This window comes from Synchiropus splendidus, chromosome 14 (assembly GCF_027744825.2).
Source record: "Synchiropus splendidus isolate RoL2022-P1 chromosome 14, RoL_Sspl_1.0, whole genome shotgun sequence".
Taxonomy (NCBI): Eukaryota; Metazoa; Chordata; class Actinopteri; order Syngnathiformes; family Callionymidae; genus Synchiropus; species Synchiropus splendidus.
The window spans coordinates 22,553,757-22,570,654 of NC_071347.1; the positions used below are offsets into that span (position 1 = coordinate 22,553,757).

At 46.3% G+C, this 16,898-nt stretch overlaps 1 protein-coding gene across 3 annotated transcripts in view; it reads right to left on the reverse strand.

Annotated features, from left to right (window-relative positions):
• ntrk3a (neurotrophic tyrosine kinase, receptor, type 3a) overlaps nt 1-16,657 on the reverse strand; it is a 94,106-nt gene extending 77,449 nt beyond the window's left edge. For 2 of the 3 annotated variants that reach the window (XM_053886322.1, XM_053886321.1), the window contains exon 1: nt 16,074-16,657. In XM_053886322.1, coding sequence (XP_053742297.1) covers nt 16,074-16,330 — 257 coding nt within the window. In that variant the 5' untranslated portion in view covers nt 16,331-16,657. Of the gene's footprint in view, nt 1-14,216; nt 14,223-16,073 lie in introns of those variants that run through there. The other variant, XM_053886324.1, reaches the window with a different exon arrangement.
• Between the last annotated feature and the right edge of the window lie 241 nt (nt 16,658-16,898).

Below are 16,898 nucleotides of genomic sequence, written 5' to 3' on the forward strand. Positions count from 1 at the left end.
AAACAAATGACTTGATCATTTACGGTCAATAAACAGTCATTGTGAAGCTGTTCCGTATGATATGTCTGTGTGTGTGGGTAAAATGTAGTGGGGCTGAACAGGACATTAAAAAGGACTCTATCAGGATAAATACATGGACCAACAAGTGGTTTATTTGTAATCATAATCTTCCCTCATCTATAGTGTGTCTGATGCACAGCACCAGGAAGAAGATGAAAAGATCATTTTTAAAAATATGGATCTATAATGTATAAAATACATTTGGGCTGAAATCAGAAACAAAATGAAAAGAATATTTTGTTAAATTCTTGAAATGATAAAAAAAAATTATACAAAAACTATTTCGACAGCAAAAATTATCATCACGTCATTTTTGACGTTTTTTTCCTCGAAATAATCGGGGTTAGTATGAATCATTATGAATTAAAAAAGGATTTCAAAAATAAAATGATTGAAGTAAAAAAAAAAATATATATATATATATATATATATATAACAACATATTCACTGAAATTTCAAATAAATAAATACAATTCTGCATGGTGATTAAATGAAAAATTGAAAATGAAAGAAAGAAAAATACAAACTATAGTTTGGTTGGATGGAAAACCGAAGCAGAGAAGTTCGGTATCCATTCACTGCAGATGGTTTGGCTCTCATGGCTTCATCATGGTGCCACCTTCAGCTCTCGCTGGATCGAGAGTTGAAGAACTTGAAGTTGAGTGTGAAGCAGCCTGAAGCAGTCTCCCATAGAGATAGGATGAGGAGTTCTGTCACTCGGGAGAGACTCGGAGTAGAGCCGCGGCTTCTCCGCATTCAGGTGGTCCGGGCATCTCATGAGGTCGCCTCCTGGACGCCTTCCTTTAGAGGTGTTTCAGGCACCTGGGAGGAGAGCGAGGGGTGGACCCAGGACCAGGTGGAGGCATTAGATCTCTACACTGGCCCGGGAACCTCTCAGGATCCCCCGGTCAGAGCTGGTGAATGTTGCCCAGGAGGAGGAGGTTTGAAGCCCCCTGTTCAAGCTGCTGCCCCTGCGACCCGGCAACAGAGAAGCGGATGAGGGTGGATGAAAAGTTCGGATGAAGAGGGAGAAGAAACTAAAGGGTAATTGGTACTGAAAGTTGGGTTTCATGTCACGACAGAGCTGAAGAGAAAAGAACAGAAGCAGTGGAGAGCGGTGAGATATACGAGGGAAACTGGGCTGTTTCAATGAGGATGATGAGCCCATGAATCGCGGCATAAATCCTCCGCGTTCCCCTTCGCCTGACTGTTTCTGCATGGATCCGGAGAGATTCCCCCAAGTTGCCCTGGCATGTATTATGGGATGCCTGCAGTGTTTCTGCTGTGATGTGGTTAGATAATAGACAGAAGATGAAATATTCACTGACGCTCTGCAGCTCCTCGGCTCTAAAACATTTACCCGGGTTTTTAATAGCTGCAGCTTCACTTCACTCCGCATCAGCGTCCCTTCTGCTGCGCGTCGGGCACAGCGAGGTTCATTTGTGGCGGAGTTGAACCCACTCCAGCCTCGTGGCTCGCTGCCACCGGAGGACGCGGCGACACCGGAGCCTGGGCCGCTGCGTCCTTCCTCCTGGAATGTTGCCTGGGGTGGTGTCGCGCGCCTCCTCTGCCGCCGACCTTTGAGTCGAACGTGCGCATCAACGCTTCACGAACCGGCTTCTCTTTTCCACGTCCGGCTAACGTCGCCGCGCCGCGACCTTCAGTGCTCGCTGGAGCGCGGCGGCTCACGTTTGTGTGTGTCTGAGCCCGACATACTCTGTGTGAACTTTCTATTTTTAACTGCTACTGTACCAGTAAATGTCACACAACTCAAGTACATCTCCCTCACACCATCACAGCCCTTCCTTCCTTGTTGAGGTGAGGTCCAAACGCTCACATTTGCCCACAAATATTGCCAGGATTTGGACGTGAAGGATCCTGAATCCTAAATGTCCAAATCCTCATGGTGCAAATGTAGAATAGAGGGAAGTAAGAACTGACTAGTGCAGCGACACCCGAACACTGTACGGGGCGAACGTAAACAAAGATGGCTGACCTCCAGATCCATCTGTCTCCAGGCTGTTTCTGAGCCTCTACATCTCAACTCTGTGGAACACATCAGCAGCCGCTGAACAACTCCACTCACTCACACCTTTATATCTCAGACTCCGCCCCCATCCAAACCTCTGTCAGGCTCCGCCCTTGGGTGGAGCTCAGTTACAAAACAACCAGCGCTCACTCCACACTCGTCTTCAGGCTGAGCCAACACCTTCGACACCATGGTAGAGTGATGAAAGAGTGTTCCATGTTTGGTCTGTGACGCCACACACTCTGCAGCTAACAGCTAGCATGTCGGTTAGCACGGAGCTAACTTGGAAGAGGAGATTGACTTGTTTTTTAATGATGCGCGACACTGAACATATGGTTTTACAGTGGTGCCTCGGTTTTCGAACACCTTGGAATTTGAAAAAAATTTCTTGACTTTTTTGCTTCGGATTTCAAACAAAAATCCAGAACTGGAACGCCCCCGAAAAAAGCTGGAAAAAACATAACGCACGCGGACTGATCAGCCGACCCATGATGCGCTTTGTTATTGTGTATAACGCAGCCTCTGTATGCAGACGTGTCCCGTTAGCTCCATTTACTGGCTGTTTCTTTTTCATATTGAGGTGTAAAACTTTTCCTGTCTCCACACTGGAGCGTGGTAGAGTGTCACAGGGGAGGTGCTGGAGCGCTCACTCCAGGGTTTGATGTCCTGTTGTGGGCTGGAGCTGGGACAGGGATGAGGCGAGTCTGGGACAGAGCGTGACTTGGTTTATGACTTGGTCACAGCCAAACTGCACAGAAGCGCACATTCAGAGCTGGACACGCACCGGGCACCTCTTCACTTCTGGAGAGACCTCACTCACTCGGCAACCCCTCCCACATGCAGCGGCCACACACATAGAGGAACAGCCACCTGCAGCAGACACTCTGCATTCACTCCTACAAAAGCCTGTTTTAAGGCTTGGAACGCATTAGTTCTTTTTTCCATTCATTGTAATGGGAAAAATCCATTCAGATTTCAAATAAATCGCTTCTCGGAGAACTGAGGTTCCACTGTAGATTATTATTCAAATAAGACCTTTTGATGTGAGTGTTGATCAGATGTTTTATATGAGACACATATGTGTACAGTGGTGATTTTAAATTCTTCTCGAGGACCAATAAAAACCTCAGTTTTACAGAACTGGAGCTCTCTGTCCACTGTTTGATGCTTCATGCTTCACAGGGTTAATGCATGTTCCTGGATGATGCGTCATGACTTTAATCCGCTTGTTTTATAATGTATGGTGTCGGGGTGTGACAGAGAGACGACTTAAGCAACTTTAGCTTCAACAGAAGTTCAACACAGGCGTCAACAAAGGTCATCGCGATTAGTCGACAGCTGAAAAAATCATGAATTAAACAACAAAAATAATCCTTATTTGCAGCCTTATGTGTGTTCTTTGCACTTGAAGTACTTGAAATATTTGGTTCAAATAATTGGAGCCTTTTTAGGCTAAAAACTAGCACTTGTTTTAACAAGCTCCTTGTTTCCTGTCATGCTGTTCCAGAACCATAAATATTCGTAACTTTCACCACAATTATTTTTAAAAATCTGTCGCAAAATCTGGTATTTTTGGCCGCAACAATCGATAAAAAAAAAGTCTGTGAAACCCAGGAGGGACTTGTCATTACAGGAGGCTGCAGATCTAACAATATACTCTTGTCATTTGGAGACACGGACAGGATCGCTGCGACACCTGAGGCCAGGAGGATATGGTTGCTCATGTTTACGTTAGCCTGATGCTAATCAGTCGACGGAGACAGCCAGAGCGAGCGGTGCGACGCCTCTCGGAACGTCGGGAGCTTCCTCCCCGTCGCAGTCAGACAGGCAGGAAGTTTGTCCGTCTCGCAGGACGAAGTTTATTTGTTCAGTGTAAGAGAAGAATCCTGCCCATATTGAAAAGCAGATGAAATGTTGCACCACAACAGCAGAATTCAATTAAGAAGGATTTCCTCTGAGGTGCCCGGCGCTCCCTCCTCGCCCGCCGCCGCGGCTTTTCAAAGTCTGAATGCCAATGAGGCGGGAGAGCGGCGGCCGGTGTCAAGAAAAGCCGCTTTGCTTTCTCATAAATGAAAGCTGCCTTGCTCAAAGCACAAAGTTGCCTTTCTTACAGGGATCCAGAGTCAATACACGGAGGCCGCTTCAGGAAGGAGGAGGAGCAAACCGCCGGGAGATTGGCGGCTCACGGGTGAACGGATGGAGCCGCCTGGAGGGTGGGACGCACAGACCGCGACAGACGACTGAGCAGAATCTTGATTCAAGTCCGTGTTCCCTAGTGAAGAAAGAGGTGACCCAGGCCGCAGCCTCCTGCGGGGGCGCCAAAATAAACACTGGGAGCTGGAAGCAGTGTCCCAGCAAGGTGAGACTGGGGGCGTGGCCTGAGCAGGCCACACCTCCGAGGGAAGAGGGAAGGAGAGCAAGTGGCAAAAACGCTTGGATTTCACTCGCAGACTTCATTCATGAGTCTATTTTTAAAAGACAAGCAGGTGAATTGGTCTAGTCATGACACGCGTCCTGACAGAGTCGGGGGATGGGAAACCTGCCCAATCAGATGGAGAGAAAAAGGTCAAGGGCCCAATTAAGGAAAGATGAAGAGCAGAAAGCAGGCAAGAAGCGACGTTCTCTCAGGGTGATGACAGGGAGACGAGCTGGGTGGAGGAAGTGGAGCCCACGTCAGCTGGAGCCGGTCAGGACGAGCGGACGGAGAAACAAGGAAGCAGAGGAGGGCGGTGGCCGCTCACTGACCTGAGGACAGCGAGTAAATCCTGAGGAGCAAGTCTCGCTCCCACCTGCCCACGTCTCCTCGGCTCCTGCTCTTCACTGGCCCCGATATTTCCCTGAGATTACTGGCCTGTAGGCGGAGCTTCTGGTGGTGCGTCGCAGTTATCATGCCGCACCACAGACATTCAAGTCAATGGCAGATTTCTATCTGGGCTCCCTGCTATCGCTGACAGCAAAATGAAAGCAAAATAAGTGTGTGATTTTAACACAACGGCGGCCGTGTTGGCTTCCTGTTTTCTTTCAAATCCTCTTCATTAGAACCAAAGTGCATTTGAATTTCTTTTTCTGTGTCAATATCGTAAGAAAAACTAGCAGCTGAAGTAGTTTAAATTCAGCCAATTCGCCGCTTTCTCAATGTTAAACCACATTGATCTAAACTCAGCACCGCTGTGACGCAGTGATTTCCCAGTTTGGAATGGATAAAGTCAATCTCTACATCCGTCGATAATAATCCCGTCTGACGCTTCAGATGATATTTCTGTATGTTCCTCGGAGCCTGGCTCAGACGTGTCACTGGACCAAACTGGAAGGCCTCTCGTCCAGACAGAGGAAGACTTTGAAAGGATCCTCAGAAGCTTCTGTGGTGGACGTGAAGCCACCAGCTCAGGAACCTTCTCAGCAGCACCCCATTGTCTCCCCGCTGTCACCCCCGTCTGCCCTCCTTCCTCATCTTGGCAGCGAGTGAAGAGTGAGACCTCTCACCCACACAAACCATCTATGTTTGCCTGCCAGGTCGCCGCAGCGACGGCAGCATCACAGCGGCCTCCTACGCCCGCTGACTCCAAAGTGGAAGAGGAAGAGCGATGGGGGCGAAGATGAGATGAAGCCGCCGGAATAATGGCGCTAAACAGTCGCGGGGGACGAGTACAGGTGTTGCCGGATGTTCCTGGGTTCCAGGAGAGACGCGTCCTGGTGCGAGGGGCACTCAGGTTTCCTCCCATTTTTTCATAACAATCACTTTCTCTCTAAATAAAAAACCTCTTAACCCCTCTCTGAGCACTGAAGGACGAATCTGGACCTTCGTACTTGGACGTCTCGCCAGTCTTCATCAGCCAGAGCACCTGACTGGTCCAGGATGGAACACTCCTGCCTTCCTGTATCTCCGTCCCTGCACCTTTTCTTCCACATGACGCAGAAACTCCATTAGAGCTCTTCGCGCTTTCATTCGGCCATTAGAGTCCAGTCTGCACGGTCAGAACCGAGCCACCGCTGAGTGCTCCGCAGTTTAGGACACAAAAGCGACAGCGCTCACACACATCAGGCCGCCGCGACCCTCCAAGGTCGTCATGATCTTTGAGATGTTTCTCCAGAGTGGAGCAACTGTACAGCTTTCACAGCCCATCATTATTTCATGTTTCCCATTGGTGCATTTTCCACGGCTCTATCTTTCCAGCAGAAAAGCCATATCAGGCTTGTTTCTGGTCGCCGCTATCTTCTCAACTGGTCGCCATAGAAACATGATTCACTGAGGAAAATGTGAGGAATGAAAACTCCTAAATCTCAGGACAGTTTCATGCGCGCAGCCCAAGCTGTTTTCCAGGAGAAATGTCTTCACAACTACTCCAAAGGATGATCTTTCTGAGGCGCAAATGTTGCACCAGGAATTCAAATGAGGCCCTGGTGACTTAATAACCGAAATCTAAGCGTAGCTGTACGTGTTCTTCCCAATAAAATGTGGCAATTTAACAGAAAGAAAGTCGATAGAATTGGCTCCTGACAATCTTTCACGACTGGAAGTCCACCGTCCAGTCCTTTATTTCATCCACATCAACGTGTGTGTCCGTGGCTTACTGCCACCTGAAGGCCACTGCATTGGAACGTGTCTCACTGATAATTGATAGTGATATTTTACAAGGAAGGAGAAGCAGAGTTACGTTTGCTTCTTAGGGACTGTGGCCGAAGGGGGGAGTTTAAGGTGCGAGGCAGGGTTTTCGCAAAACCTTAACCCTGGAATATGAATGTGATGTGAAGATATGATGAAGAAACCTGACGCTGGTGACGGTGTCCCTCATGGGGGCGATAGAGTTCCTGCTGACGTGTTTGAATATGCTAGTGCACGTTTAGCATGTTAGCTAGCCGCCACATTTGCAGAACTGACTGAGGAGCAGAGCGCGCGATACATCTGCAGCTTCCATCTGAGGGCGATGAAGGAGAGTCGACGATGACTCTGGCCCAAACCAGGAGACAACGGAAGAGCCAGCGGTAACCACGGCAACCACTATGCACCCACGTAAGAGCTCCATCAACTGTCCTCCGCACTTAGTTTGTATTCAGCAGCCGAGGCTGCGACGCACTCGGGGGAGCTGTCCGGTGCTGAAACTCACCACTTCAGCACTAAGCTGCTTCTTCACAAGGCATCTGAGGAGGGGGGGGGAGGGGCGGCGGGGGAGATTGACAGACAAGTTTGGCAACGTTGTACCTTTTATCTCTTCTGCACTCGGTATGCAGCTGCCGCGACTCCAAACAAGGCTCACAGATCCACCCAAACCGACCCGTTTCCTGCCCTTCACAGTCAAACGCCCGTATATGGACGCGTCGCACGCTCATCTGAGAGACGCGCACATGTTTATTGAGCTCAGCACATGGACCTGAAGGTCGTTCAGATCCAGTCAAGGTCGACAGGTCCTCGGATGAGAGCATGGTGGCTACAGCTGCATGTGAGAATTTACACCAAAACATCCATCTGCACCATTTTGCACTTGTAATAAAAACAAATTCATAAATACAATTGAAAATGTAGTGTTTTTCAATAAAAAAATTCAAATTCAGATACACTTTTCTCATAACGTGTCCTCTTTTTACCACTGGATTTAGTACATCTAGATTGTGATGGTGAGTTTGTATAACTGTGTATCAACTGTTTTTTCCCTTTGTTTTCTGAGCATTTTTCTCTTTCAAAATTCTTTTTTAAATTTGTTTGTTTTGGCTTTTTTTTTTTCTTAATTCAGGAACAGTTCCAGAAAACCAGACCCGGCTCTCCTCCTCCTTCTGCTCTCTCCTTCTCCTGGACTGGCTTTTCTTTGTTCCACTGTGTCATGTTCAGTTTTAGATTCAGCGTTTTGAACATTTACATTTTGCATTTTTACTCTTCTTTCACTCTGTTCCCCCTTATGTTTCCACCACATTTTGCTTCTAAAAATCACATTTTGGTGTCGCAGTTTTTCCTCTTCTTCCTCCTCAGTAGTGCACTTCGACTATGATGTATTTTTACTTACATTCCCTTTTCTTGAGGCGAGAAGATACCAAATCATCAGTGGAGTCCAAACCTGCATTATAAATCTTGTTTTAATCCTAAATAATACACATATTTGTTAAATATATATATCTATATTCTCTATGGACTTTAATCTCTTCTTCAAACTGAATTCTGTCCAGGTTTCTGCCGAGCTTCTGGACGCTCCTCAGACAGAACTTTGAAGTTAATTATTTTTCAACCTCACTTGTTCTTTTTCTTTGCCGCGGTCCACTTCTCTTCACTGCTGACGCTAAGCATTAGCCATTAGCTTCCCTGCATCCTTCACCTCCTCGCTGCAGACAACAAGCGGCTCAACGACTCGCAGCTAAATAATCCAACGATGATTGTTCCTCTCTGGAACAGTGGTCAGTGGAATATGAATGTGCTCTCCTCTCGGGTGACTCACGCAGCTACAGGCCCGCGGTTGCCATGGCAGCAGCACACGCATGGAAACGGAGCTTGTCGAAGGGTGAATAAATATATATATATATATATATATATATATATTTATACGTGCGTGTTTTTGTTTCCTCTGCCTGGGTTTGGTCAGTTCCAGCGTGGGTCGGCCCGGTGAGCCGCAAATAGATGGTGTGTGTGTGTCCGGCTTATCAACACAACTCGGTCGCCAGCTGAACAAATTGCCTTCTCTGCTCGCTGTGATTAGACCACCACACACACACACACACACACACACACACACACACACACACACACACACACACACATATATATACGTTTGCAATCAGAGTTCAGCCACAGCAGCAAGATTTCAGCCTCATTCATTCTGTTTTGTAATGTCTTTCAAGGACACGTGTGTGTGTGTGTGTGTGTGTGTGTGTGTGTGTGTGTGTCTGTGTGTGTGTGTGTGGGTGCAGCCCGGGGTCCCACTGTGGAGCAATTGATCTTGGGCTGGACGTTGAAAGAACCCTGAAGACATAAATCTGGACTCTGATACATGATTCTGATTCAGGTTGGACCTGAACATGCTGGCAGGGATTGTGTTGGGAGTCCAGGGACGTCATGGTGCTCGCGTGTCGGTGTGTGTGTCCTTGTATAGCATTACTTGTGGGGACCATTGGGCCAGGTTTAAGCCTCAATTTGAGGGTGAAAACCTCTAAATAACTGGGTCTCAGTCTGGTTCAGAGTCCTGGTCCTGGTTCAGGTGAGAGGCTGGGGAAAGGGTGATGGCCAGGAGAGGTCCCCACAAATCATGAAAACATGACTCTGCGTGCCTCTGTACTTGTTAACTTACTTTGTGGGAACCAACTCTTGACATAAGTCCAGGACAGACATGACAAAAAAAGTGAAAAAAAATGGAAAGAAATGTATTAAAAGGTTATGATCCATGATCCATAAATCCTCAATGAGCAATGCAGAATAACAAATGTAATTATTTGACTTGGAAAAAATATTTTCAACTGCAACTTTTCACGACAAACGTCCCGCAGGCCTCTGAAGGAGGGAAAGAGGAGGTTCATTTTACGAGAACTTAAATGTCTGGACTGGCTGAGGCATCACTTTGCCAAACTGGAGGAGGTTCGACGACCCAGAGTCACATGACTCAGCAGCGCAACTCAGTCACAGAAACTTTGCCAAGAATTCTGACCCGAAAGATCTTCAGCAGCTGGAGCCAAAGGTGCCGGTAACCATGACGACGTGTTTGCATTCCAAACATGAATGCTGTTGCTCAGTACGTGTGTGTGTGTGTGTGTGTGTGTGTGCAGAGACGAACGACGCGAGGGATGATATATCACTGTAACCTGCACACACACACACGCGCGCGACACGGCGTTGAGATGTAACCGCAGCACTCCATCCATCATCTCACTCCCACACCGGACCATCTAAAAATAGATCAGAACCAGTCTGTCACATTCTCAGCGCCCCCTGTTGAGCGTCTCTCTCAAAGGTCACCAACAGGTGCAGCAAAGCGCACGTGTCAAAGTTTGTCTCTGCCGCTGTTCCAATCCTTCCACCCGGGTTTTTCATCTGACTTTATTCCAACCTTCTATCTGCTGGTTCTCTCCTTGGTCAGATGATGTTCAATAAAATATTTACAATGGTGTAAATGATTTTTTTAAAGAAAGACACCATGAGAGTTTTGTCATAATGTACCTGTGCTTTTTCTAGGAACCACAATAACAACCATGTGGCTCGTGGCCAAAAAAGTTTGTTTGTCGAGTCAAAATGTGTATTTCTTTCTTTGTTTATTTTTTAACTTTGTGCTTATTTGTCCTGCATCGAGGAATAATGACTTTTAATTTTTTTATTTTCTATTTTTTAACCTTACCTTCTCACCTCTAATCTAACCTATTTTTCTTTTGCTATTTTTTCTATTATTTTTATTTTGATGCATGCAGTGGCAAATGTAATCTAATTGGGTTTTTTTTATTTTTCTTTCTTCCATTTCAGTGTATTTATTTGTATTTTTGAAGCCTATAATGTGTTTGACTTTAGCGGTCAATGCGATGCTTTTATTTTGGATCATTTTAAATGAAAGATTTGGCTTTTATTTTGACCTTCTAAGCTCCCTCCTGCTGCTCCTCCCCCTCCCTCCAGCCTCCTGCATCTTCATCTCTCTTCCTCTCTTGGCCCCTCCCCCCTCCCTCACCCCGACACTCCACACTCCTCTGACCTCTGACCTGTTTGTGCTCTGTGATTCCGGAGCTCATCGACATTCCCAGACGGCTTTATTCCCATTAGTGCGGCAGATATTGATTCTTTCATTTTCATAATGAAAAGAGCAAGGCAGTGATTGACAAGCTTTTATGATGGACGTCAGCTCCGCATCGATCGGTGGCCGTAATGTGTTTCATAAAACAGGCCGCTGGTCATAATGTTTCAGCGTGGCTCCTGGAACAACGGCAAATGAAACTGTGCCACATTTTCATTTCAAAATCGAAATAAATACTTATGAACCTAAAAACCAGACTAAAAATATTTTCAAATATAAATACACAGCGCTGAATCGTGAATACAATCGAGAAAAACAGAAAATATGAAATAAAATCTAGTTAAAAAATAGAGGACAAAATAAAAATACCATGATATAACATGGAAAATGTTCAGTTAATAGAATTAGGAGGTGCTTAAAATAAAAGAATTAAAAAGTGTTTAACATAAATAAATAAAAAAAAAGTAAAAAATCTTGTGGTTTATTTAATTTATTTTATTTTATTTAGTTAAAATGTATTTAATGTATTTAAACGCATTTTTCCAAAACTAGTAAAAACAACGACTCAAAAATAAAAGCTTCCTTTTTATGATAATTTAAAAAAGGAAAACTTAATATGTTTTTTTTACACATCAATTCTACCAAATCAAGTCAATAAAAATGCTAAATAAATTGAGGAAGATTAAAAGGTCATGTGATTAAACTAACAATATATTCCCCACCACTAGGGGGCGAAAGTGTGACAACCACTCAGACAGTCATGCCTACAGACCACAACAGCCTCAGCACTGTGTATCATGTGGGAGGAAACCAGAGTGTCCAGAGGAACCCAGAACAGGTTCAAAAGTGCTGTGATCCACCCGGCAACAAACAAGTGTAATCGACCAATCAGAATGTGGCTGTTTGCTTGGACATTGTGTGAGCACCAATGAAAACCTTCCACCTGGTCAGGTGACCGGCAGCTGACAGGAAGGCGTGCGCTCTGTTAGCTCGCCTGGCCACTTCGCATGAGCAACACGTCTCCACTTCTTGGTTTTCCTGTTCGGAGGGAACAGTCATTTCCCAGCATGCATCAGGAGCAAAGGTCACACGGACGGAGAGAATTACAAACATCTTCTCATCAGGGAAATGGAATGTGTTCGGCTCCAGCCGCAACATGTAAGTGGAGGTCGACAGGAAGCCGGCGGTTCCTGAGCCGCGCTGAAGACGGAGCGCACGGATTCAGACCGATAGATACGCGGACAAGTCACTGCGCTAAAATGAAAACCTGATCGTCATCATCGCCGCTCAGCTGCCTTTGTTTGGTGCATATTGGTAGATATGGTCAGAGGACGTTTGTCAAGAAACATGTCAGATGAATACTTAAAAATGTAGGCCATGAAATCGATGCAATACATATTCAGTTCCTAAGTGTAAATGTCAAATTATTATTGTTGGCATATTATTAAAGAACTTATTAAATGGATTAAATAATAAAATAACTAATTTCATAACCATTTTACTGAACCATAATAAATTTAAGGGCAAAAATATTAACAAAGCAAATAAAAATTAACAAATAAATGTGGGCCTTTCTTCAGTTTAATATAATAAAATAATCATAATAGAAAATAATATGCATAAAACCAATCAAATTCATTTGATCAAAGCAGCTAAAAATACATGAAAATACATATGAAAATGTCATGACTGAAGTGAGCAGCTGAAGCCGGAGTGTGGCAGCTCACCCTCCTGCCACTGGAAGCATCAGAGCGGCTCATAAAAAGCTGGGCTTTATTACACAGAGCTAATGAGACTCACCGGCGGCGTCACCTGCACCGCAGCTGCTCCTTTCATTGATATTTTAAGAGCGTAACGTCCCACTCAGGCCTGGAGGTAACACTGCTACCACCACGTCAGCAAGGTGACTTTCACAGCTGGAGTCCAACATTCTGAGGGTTACATTTCCCTGTTTTGGTTCGATTCTCTCGCAGCTGCAGCGCACGGCGGCGGTGGTGGCGGGATCAATACTGAAGGGTTTTTGTTCTCGCAGCATCATCACCCGCCGTCACGCTCTGCTCAGAGGCGGGATTGTGGGGTGTTAGCGGTGATCTCTTTAAATCCTCCGGTGGTGCTGACGGCAGCAAGGACCGAGGCTAGAGGCAGGGCGAGGGGCGGGGCGAGGGGCGGGGCGAGGGGCGGGCCAGGGAAAGAGGCAGGACAAGAGTCGGGACTCACTCATGACATCATCACACTCACTCATGACATCATCACACTCACTCATGACATCATCACAGTCACTCATGACATCATCACACTTCAACATGACATCATCACACTCACTCATGACATCATCACACTCACTCATGACATCATCACACTCACTCATGACATCATCACACTTCAACATGACATCATCACACTCACTCATGACATCATCACACTCACTCATGACATCATCACACTCACTCATGACATCATCACAGTCACTCATGACATCATCACACTTCAACATGACATCATCACACTCACTCATGACATCATCACACTCACTCATGACATCATCACACTCTAACATGACATCATCACACTCACTCATGACATCATCACACTCACTCATGACATCATCACAGTCACTAATGACATCATCACACTCTAACATGACATCATCACACTCACTCATGACATCATCACAGTCACTCATGACATCATCACACTTCAACATGACATCATCACACTCACTCATGACATCATCACACTCACTCATGACATCATCACACTTCAACATGACATCATCACACTCACTCATGACATCATCACACTCACTCATGACATCATCACACTCTAACATGACATCATCACACTCACTCATGACATCATCACACTCACTCATGACATCATCACAGTCACTCATGACATCATCACACTCTAACATGACATCATCACACTCACTCATGACATCATCACAGTCACTCATGACATCATCACACTCACTCATGACATCATCACACTCACTCATGACATCATCACACTTCAACATGACATCATCACACTCACTCATGACATCATCACACTCCAACATGACATCATCACACTCTAACATGACATCATCACAGTCACTCATGACATCATCACACTCTAACATGACATCATCACAGTCACTCATGACATCATCACACTCTAACATGACATCATCACACTCACTCATGACATCATCACACTAACATGACATCATCACAGTCACTCATGACATCATCACACTCCAACATGACATCGTCACAGTCACTCATGACATCATCACACTCCAACATGACATCATCACACTCTAACATGACATCATCACATTACAACATGACATCATCACACTCACTCATGACATCATCACACTCACTCATGACATCATCCAGTCTCACATTATGCAGCACGTGTCTCGGGTGTGTTGTGATTTGTTTTGACAAATGGCGGTGATGCAGCGACGACACACCATCTAGCCGGGGCGACGGCTGACAGAGAGCGAAGGTCCAGCACAGACTCTACACAGCTGCGGCGCTCATTATTGAGTCCATCCGCGCCAGACTTGTTCTCGGCCTTCAACTCTGATGAGACTATAAAGAGCGCTGGGCTCGTAAACCCCAGCAGCGGACGGCTGCACGGCTCTGCGCGTCCGTGACACGTGTCGCGCGCTCTGGAACCCGTCGCCCTGCTCAGCATCTCACCGCGACACCAGAGGCGCCACCTCCGGGGAACGCTGCATTCAGGCGTGTGGGTTTTCTACGCCACTCACGTGTCAGATGATGTGTTCAGGAGCTCTGTCACCAAACCACTTTGATCTGAGTGATGCATTCAGGCGCTCCCACAAGTTCAGGTTGTGCCGTCGACTGCCATCTGTCTCCGTCAGCCATCCACATCACGCCTTCTCCATCTGCTCTGAGGGCAACCTCTGCACCAGTCAGAGAAGCAGATCAGCCGCGACGCGTTCAGGTTGTCCTCCATCCGGAGATTCCATCACCGACTTTTCACATCGGCTAGTGGCCATGATGAGCATGCTCGTCGAAGGACGACATGGGTAAACAATTCTTCTGAACTGTGTTGCGTATTTTCACTCTCCGAACGAAAAACACAACACACCTTTAATTTTCTGTTCGACTGAAACAACAAGGAGCACCTGAATGCATCGTGTCCGTGCACTGACTGGATACGGACCATTTTTTGACGGGATTTTAACAGAAATTGCGCCTAGCGCCAAGGAGCGCAGCAGCACGCAGGGAACCCTTGAGCAACGCTTGATGGTTCCGAGAGCTTTCAGACGTTCAACAAAGAGAATCTGAGAGCGATACCATCTGCGTTTCTGAGTCTGAGAGGAAGCGCCCCCTGGTGGACACAAGTGAAATAGGCGAATAAAGCGCCATGACATCATCCACAACCCTTATGAACTGAAACAAGCTTGTCCAGCACCATTGTGGGATCAAATATGTCGTCATGATGACATCACTTCCTGTTACACAAGACAACAATCTGTACACAAGACAAAGAAAGCGATGACTTGAAAATGCAGACATGAACGACCGTTTTTCAAATTGTGTTTGTATGTAAGTTCAAATAAATTTACGTTGAATTGGAATTTTGGGAGTCTGTCGCTGAAGATTTCAAAATATTTTGGGCAGAATTTTTCAGATTGATGAGGGAATAAATACTTTTTCATCATGATATTGAAAGGAAATTATTTTCTGTCCACAGAAAAAATTCAGTCCATTTTTATCACGCACTGCAGCGGAGCTAAGAGGTCAGAATAATCAGTTAAAAATGAAAAAATTATGAAGGAATTTTCACATTTTATGACGTCGGAGATTCACTTTTTTTCAAGAGAAAAAAATATGTCTCACGAGTAAAAATGCAATTTTGTGAGAGGAAAAATAACCAATTAATTAATTGAATACAATGTATGGAATATATATAAGCGAAAAAATTACATTTTGAAATAGAAACGTATAAATACATTTTAAAACGGTTATTGAATAAAACATGACATCATCATTTTAGGAACTCGTGAACTGTAAAATGATCAAATGAATCATTATTTTAAGTTCCATTTGCGCCCTCAAAAGTGGAAATGGTGATGAAGAAAAATAGCAATTTACGTCTTGAAAACGCGGTTTATTGGGTGGTATATTCGGCGGACGACTAATTCTGTTGTTTAGCAACAACTTTTTCTTTTCAGCCTCATCATCAAGGCGTCTATTTTCGGGGGGGCGACAGCGATGGCGGTGATTTTCCCCAGCCTCGGTGCCGCAGCAGCAGCAACACGTGCGACTTACATGGCGGTGATGTTCTGGAACAGGTCCTCGATGCTCCCGCTGCCGTTGGCGGAGCTGCCCTGGAAGGAGAGCAGCGGGAAGAACTTGCTGTTGTCCGACTTATTGCAGAAGATGTCGGTGGGCGAGCAGGAGCAGGTGGGCGGACAGTCGAGCAGCGAGCTCAGGTACTTGTGGAAGAAGATGCTGAGCAGGAAGATCTGCCTCCAGCTGCACCGCATCCTCGCCTGGCCCAATGCGCCAAAGAGCGCGGCGTCCATCCGGTCACGATCTGCTCCGACTTCAAAGCTCCAAAGCCCCTGGCGCGCTCGCGGTCAGTCCCAGCGATCAGCCGCGGTCCTAGTCGCAATCCTGCAGCGGAGCGTCACCACATCCTCCCAGCGTGGATCCATGCATCGGCCCGCGCGACGGCGGGGCTCCGGATTCCAGTCACGACTCCCGCAGACGGAGGAAAAGCCAATGGCAAACGGTGATATTCCCAAATGACTCCAGCCAGGCTGAACGCACGGAGGCACGCGAGAGGTCCAGCTCGGATTCACATCACCTCCTGCCTCTGCGTCGTTTTAAGTCTCTGCCTCTCTCGCTCTCTCTCTGACACACACACACACACACGCACACTCGCACAACTCCGCATCTCCAGGCTCCAAACGTCACCTGGTGGTCACACGTCGAACTGCTTCTCCCGGGGTTGAGCTTAATTGCTTAATGGGATACGCGCCTGAACGGTCACGTGACATGCCTCGTTCATGCGTTCGTCACTCGGTCAAGGTCACCTCTAAACATAAAGCAGAACCCGCACAAAAGGAGCGTGTTCTTACCGCTGCACGG